Source organism: Eucalyptus grandis, chromosome 8 (assembly GCF_016545825.1).
Source record: "Eucalyptus grandis isolate ANBG69807.140 chromosome 8, ASM1654582v1, whole genome shotgun sequence".
Classification (NCBI taxonomy): Eukaryota; Viridiplantae; Streptophyta; class Magnoliopsida; order Myrtales; family Myrtaceae; genus Eucalyptus; species Eucalyptus grandis.
Window position 1 is genome coordinate 27,741,202 of NC_052619.1, and position 6,965 is coordinate 27,748,166.

General features: G+C 42.3%; 1 protein-coding gene across 1 annotated transcript; it reads right to left on the reverse strand.

Annotated features, from left to right (window-relative positions):
• Positions 1-1,887: 1,887 nt before the first annotated feature.
• On the reverse strand, positions 1,888-3,462 carry LOC104457362 (transcription factor MYB73). The gene has a single exon (XM_010072305.3). It carries the CDS (start codon positions 3,295-3,297, stop codon positions 2,290-2,292), a length of 1,008 nt encoding a protein of 335 aa, XP_010070607.2. The 5' UTR covers positions 3,298-3,462; the 3' UTR covers positions 1,888-2,289.
• Positions 3,463-6,965: the final 3,503 nt, after the last annotated feature.

Genomic DNA, 6,965 nt, shown 5'->3' on the forward strand with positions numbered 1-6,965 from the left:
TACTTAGGGATAAACAAAGCTAACCCAATTTTTCCTTATCCCTTCGGAGGTTTCTTCTTCTTCTTCTTTACATTTTTTTCTTCTTTTGGCTTTCGGTTTTTCTTTTGGAAGAATTAATTCCTTTGGTGAGTTATTGGTCAAACGTCAATTTTTCCATCACCTCCTATACAACTCGGTTTACCAATTGAGGTATGTACACGGTACCGCATGATTTTAAAAAATATTTTCCTAAAATTAATCATTTATGCCGCTTACAAAAATGAATGAACAAAAAAAAAAATTGATCATCCATGAAAAAATTTACATATTTTTTTATCGATAATGAAATTTTTATTGACTAAATATTTCAAATGGCACAAACTATTATTTTTTAAGTTATTTTATAAATCATTCATTTTTCATGAAATTTTATTAATATCTCTATCACAGGGTCTAGAATCCCAACTACCTTCCTATATGGACTTGAAGTAACTTTCAATCACTTTGAGCTGCCTAGGGCCTACTTACAAATTAATCTTCTGAGGCCCAATCCATTTTTTCTCACGTCATCATTAAAGTTATTTGATTAATTTCTATATATACCGTATAGACCCCACTTGCACTTATGCGGAATCTACATGAAGATATTCGTGCTTTTAAATGATAGACTATCATTCCGATATCATAGAGAAAATAAAAAAACAGGGCAGGATGTGCACTTGAAGAATTAGATATTTATTGCGCAAATTGGAGAACTTAGTCGCATAAAGATTCATTTTCCACTAATGTCATGGAATGGTTGTTCATATTAGAAAATTTTGCTCTCGAAAAATTTGAGACCCGGCTCGTGAAAATTGATTTCATATGTCGAAGATCGATGCATGCATTATCTATACAAGTTAGTTCCAATTATGCTGCCTTGCATAGAAGATTCTACAAAGTTAATTACAACAATGTTTCTCGTCCTTTTTAGCCCTGATTTCACATTGACTTGGATGAGAATGAGTTGCGCCATGTCATTCCGAAGGGTTAGCATTGCTTATATGCACATTAGCACAACAATTTGACTATGCGAATATTTTCGGAAACGTTCAAAAGTTCCTGTTAGATTTACAATAATGTTTTAAGAAATTGGGTTTTTTTCTCAGACATTTGAGAATTCAGTCCTAATAATGCAACAAGGATTAAAGGATTTGTGCATCTCCGTTGCTAATAAAGTCACGGAAATTCCGGATGGACCGGCAGAGAATGGGCCCCCATCAACGCGTAGTTCCATAGGCATTTTTGCCTTTGGGGGATGATTTCCCTTCGCATTTTGTTAATAGATATCCTTAAACCACTAATTAAGAAAACAAATTCGATTTGTGACTGCTTCAATTTTCCCTTCCATAAAAACGACATTAGTTACAAAACCACGCATTTTTTTTCTACTAATTTAAATTATTATGACATATAATGACCCCACTTAAAAATCTGATCTTGGAATTCAGAGTACCGTCTGTAGACACACTAGTGACTTTACCAATCACAGTCCCTGCGACCTCAAAAGGAAAAACACGCTTTCAACTTTTAAACGGCCATCTCATCCGTGCATTCAATTTCCAGTTCACTTTCCCGAGAAAACTCTCATAAAATCTGAATCTGGTGTTTGAATTGTGTGTACCAAATCATGCCGGATAAGTTTTTCCCTCTAGGTTCAACCCCATCAAAGCCAAAATCCAGAAAAAGAAAAATAAAGCGCAGACAACTTTCCTCAAAAGACACAGTTTTTGTCGGAATTTAAATTCGCTCGAAATTTTTTTTCCTACGAGAGTGAATCACTGTTTAGAAAACTCTTCAGACGGATTTTTTCCGTTTCCACTTTCGAAAATCACACCACAGCAAAGATCTGGGAAGAGGACAAGACCGGAGAACAAAGAACTTAGAGGAATTAAACTCATAAAAGTTACTTTCTTTTTTTTTTTTGGTTTTTCGAGTTTTGAGATTTTCACATTTTCTTGTTTCTACTCCTTCGCCTTTTTTCTCAGCCAAAGGCCTGAAGAGGAGACAGATCAGAGGTTTCGCTGAGTCTCCCTCCTCTCCCTAGTTCTTTTCCCACTGTACATCGGCCAAAATTATTTCTTTTTTACTCTACTTAAAATAAAAATAAAGAAAAAAAAGGGGTGGAAAAACAGAGTCCCAGTTTTCTCCATCTCCTCGCCTCCTCCTCCTCCTCTTCGCATTTCGACTTCTCCTTTTTTTCTCCGAAGCCGCCGCCGCCAACCAACTAAGAAATCATCATCCCGGTTCTTCTTCTCTCTGTCGTTGTCTTCACTCGATCTTCCCGATCCCGATTCGCTTCACGACGGCGTTCCTTATGTCGGCCGCCGCGGCCTGCGAGCACATCCCCGCCATGTAGTTCCTCACCTCCGCCCTTATCATCTCCTGCATCACCGCCATGAACTCCGCCTTGAACGGCGAGAAGTCGGCTCCGACCCTTGGGGACGGAGGCGGGTAAGGGAAGATGCTGCTGCTGCTGTTGTTGCCGCTGTACCTTGGGTACTCGGGCAGCGCCACCGCCTGCGGCGGAGCGCACGCCGGCGTCGGAGCGGGATCTGACGCCATGGGCAGTAAGGAGATCGGGCGCGTCGCCGGCTGAGCCGGCTCGGCCGCGACCCGGGTCGAGACCTCGCACGGGTCCGCGGCCCCCGGGAGCGACAGGCTCAGCGACGTCGGCGGATCCTCGGTGGACGAGACCGCCGCCGCCGTCGCCTCGACCGTCGGGGGCACCACGGGGCCGGTCTTCGCGACGGGCCGGTACACGAAGTGCACGCTGGAGTCGCTCATGCCGGATCCGGACGGGCTGCCGGGGCTCAGGCAAGGCCCGGCGGAGGCCGACCGCTTCGCCGGCCGCTCCCGCGGGCTCAAGTCCCCGTCGTACCCCGCGGCAGCGTCGAACGCCCTGTTGTTCCCTTCCTCGGCGAGCGGGGAGAGCGGGGGGGAGCACTTGCGCTTGAGGGTGGAGTTCCAGTGGTTCTTGATGGCATTGTCGGTGCGCCCGGAGAGGAGGCGGGCGATGGTGGCCCACTTGTTGCCGAACCGGGCGTGGGCGCGGACGATGATGTCGTCCTCCTCCGGGGTGAAGGCCCGGTGCTCCACCTGCGGGGAGAGCTGGTTGCACCACCGGAGGCGGCACGACTTGCCGGACCGCCCGGGGATGGACTTGCTGATGAGGGACCAGTTCCGGGGGCCGTGCTTCTGCACCAGGAGGCGTAGGGCCTCGTCCTCCTCGGGGCTCCACGGTCCCTTGATCCGATCCACCTCCTTCCTCGAAGCCATCGATCGACCCAAGATTCGCCGACCCAAAAAGGAGCGAACTTTACCGAGAGGTGGCTTGCGAAGCGGGGGCTTCCTTCGGTGCAGAAGGAAGGAAAGGGGGAAGGAAGGAAAGGGAGGAAGGTGGGAATTTGGATGGAGAAGAGAGGGGGATTAGGGAAGGGAGAGAAGGGAGGGGGTATATGAAGGTGGGAAGGGGGCGGGGGTGACCGGTTGGACCGGTGGGGAAGTGGGGAGGCGGTTGGACTTGGGATACAGCTGGCTGAGGCCTGGGACACGCGTCGCTTCCCAGATTGCACTGATTAACACAAGTCGCTCTCTCTTTTTACTTTGCTCTCTCTCTCTCTCTCTTGGGAGCGTCTTCTGCACTCTCTCTCTCTCTCTCTTTTGATGAGGCTAAGGAAGTAATCGAGAGTCGGATTTTGAGTGGGGGAGGGGGAAGCGGGGGCGAGCCGAAGCGATTATGATTGCGGCCTTTTGACCTTGCCTCCCTCCCAGCCCCGCTCTCCCTTATCTTCATCTCCTTCCTCCTTTTCTTTTGTACCTATCTTTTTGCTCTGTGGAAAATTTGATGACCCAACGGTTTGGTTTCGTAATTTCAAAAAAAACTCAATTGGGAATTTGAATCTCTCCAACTTTTTATCACGAAATTCAACCAAAAGCCAACTTTTTTTTTTGTCTAAATTTAAGATGTAGCGGCATCGGGGGACGAGATTATAAAATGGACAAAATCGTCGATTAATTAACAAGTTAATTTTACTGCGGCATTTTAGAACAAAATTATATAATTTTGGGTTAAAATCATGAAAGACCCTAAATGATGTCATTGTGACATATTTACCTCAATTCATAAATATGATGTTGCAAAAAAAAAATAGAATAAATTTATCACACGGATATAAGTTTTGGATTTTTTGTATCACAGAAAAATGTGTCGCACGAATACAAAATTTGGATCGTATGAGTCGCAAAAAAAAATGGAATTAATGCGTTATAATCGATAAAGTTTAGGATTTTTTTATGGCTTTTTCCCTATAATTTTCAAACATCTCCCAATGGTAAGTAGCTCTTTTTCTGTAAATCTTTTCGGTTACAGATGTGCTGACCGGCTATATATTCTAACGGACTGTTTCCGATTTACTTTGTTGCGTTTTTTGAGATTTTCCTTTTTGGTGGGGGCATGAAATGTAGTCCTTATCCTATTTAATTTAAAGGAACAGCAAGAAAAAGAAAGATTTCCTTTTTAGGAGAGTTAATCCAGTACACGGCTGTTTGCCTATTTTAGCTCGAGTAAAAGAAGTAACCACAGCTTGAACTGTTTGTGCACCTTAGAAGAAATTAATTACATACCAATTAATTTCAATGCCTAATTCAGTAGCTCCCTGCATTTTAGAATAATGATACAAATCGTCCTTGGAATTTGATATAATGTGTAATATGATCCCTGAATTTTATTCGATGTGATCATTGAACTTTAAATCAATATGTAATATAATTGTAATCCCTAAACTTTTAGTATATGTTCAACTTAATTCCTAAATTATATAGAAATATTCAATATCATTACTCCATAATTTAAATTTAGGGATAACATCAAACATTTTTAAATAATTCAAATATTAAATTGAACATGTGTTAAAAATCTAGAGATCATATTATGCATTCAACTACAGTTTAAATATCATATTAAATAAATTAAAAATTTATGGATCACATAGCGCATTAAATCCAAGTTCATAAATTATTGTGTCGTTTTCCCCTACATTTTCTAGGATTTTTCAACTCCCTATGTTTCTTCCAAACAAAATGCTAGAATTACTCTATTACACCTTTTAGAAAAAAATATATATTAGGATTTAAATGCTTCATCGCAAAGTTTTAGTTTTTAGTGATCTTTTCCCCTAGATGGAAAATAGTCTTGATTCTAGATTTTGAGCTTTGTTTAATTTCATTTATTGCGGTTTCAAAAAATCATGCTCTCGGCAAACAAGTTGTTTCAAAATTTTCATGATGATTTTATGACCGAAAACACTTAAAATTACATCCAAACCATATATCAAGACTTGTTTAATTTGATTAGATCCTCATTAATACACTTAATAGTCTGTAGTTATCTCTTTGCGGTGTGCATTTCAAAAGAAAAGGCCCTCTCGATTTCACACCATATGTTGGTGGTCGTTAAGTTGACAATTATTATCCAAGAAAAACCAGGCTGTTGCATTGGCAAATTGTATCTTAAGTTTGTCTCCTCTCAATGACCCAATACCCAAAATTGACTACCATTTTTAAATTATACGAGCATTTTAGCATTACAAGAATAATATCAACGGACCATTCACATTCAAGAAGGCGTATAAAAAAGACCAAGGAAGTTGAAAAAATGGATTGGATCGCACATACCGAAAGTAGATCAGACGTGCAAAATGAAAATATACATTCGAGTAAAATAAAAGTATAATTTCGAGTACAATCCAGATCCTTGGTGGGTCAAATCATAGAACTCACAAAAACTCTGGGGTCAAAAGCGAAACCTCCAGAAGGGGCTCCCCCACAATTATATAAAAAAGGGAAGCACAAAATCCAAGGCGAAAACAGACGCGAGAAAAGTCCATATGACCACCACCCGCGCATCACATCAAACCCTCCAAATATGATATGCATGGGCCGGTGGGCAGGCGCGAGGCGAGTGCGCCACACGCTCCCGCGCCAGCGCGTGCTCCCCACGGCAGCAAGCAAAAAGCAGCAGGCAAAAAGCAAAACCGGCGGTCCGCTGGAAGTTAATGAAACCGAAACACCTAACATAACCATAATTAATTAATGACGAAACAAAAAAATATCTCGAAGCGGAAATTATTTTATATTGATTTTTATTTTTTTAACGGATAATAACTAACGGTTAGGCTGAGGTCCGACTTTGACCGGGGGACTCCAGGCTGTCGAGCATTATCGCTGTCCACTGTTGTCGCATGATATTATTTTTTTGCCTTTTTCGAAAACCGCTTTAGATGCGATTTTTTTTAAATAATAATAAAATAAAATGAGGAGAGAGAGAGAGAGAGAGAGAGAGAGAGAGAGTGAAGCAACGGCAGCACGGAAGTGCTGAGCTGGCGCAAGACGACAAGAGCGGTCGCCGATTCGGAGGGCGAAGTGCCAATGCCTCCCTGTCCGGTCCAGCCTGTAGACCTGCCACCGTAACGCAACGGCTTTTTCTTCCCCCGGACCTCCCACCGACAGCTGCCCGTAGCCCATGCCCCATTCCCAACCACTCCGGGTACGACCGAAACCGTCTTATCCGGTCACGCAGATTTTTTCTTGGCCCTTTGGTAACTTGCTAATGGACAAAGCAAGAATAGCCATTTATTCAAAATCATAAACTTTTATTTTTTGTTTTAATCAGTTGATAAATTCCTTTCAAAAAATTGATCGCGTAACGGTTTTTAAATCTACTACTAAAATAACTGTTTATTTTAAATAACTCATCCGTGGTGGTCGAGTTGGTGGAATCGAACGTTAGCCACACGCAAGGTTGGGGTTATCAACTCGTTAAGATGCGCAACTTAAGTAAGATGCTGTGGATGGTGGATCCCCACGCTAGTGTTCTCAGGTTTAGGTTGCTAGCTATCGGCCATATGGTGGTTCATGAGTATAAAAAAAAAAAGTTTATTTTAAAT

Coding starts and splice junctions, on each gene's coding strand:
- LOC104457362 (XM_010072305.3), bottom strand. CDS start 3,297: ATGGCTTCGAGGAAGGAGGTGGATCGGATCAAGGGACCGTGGAGCCCC.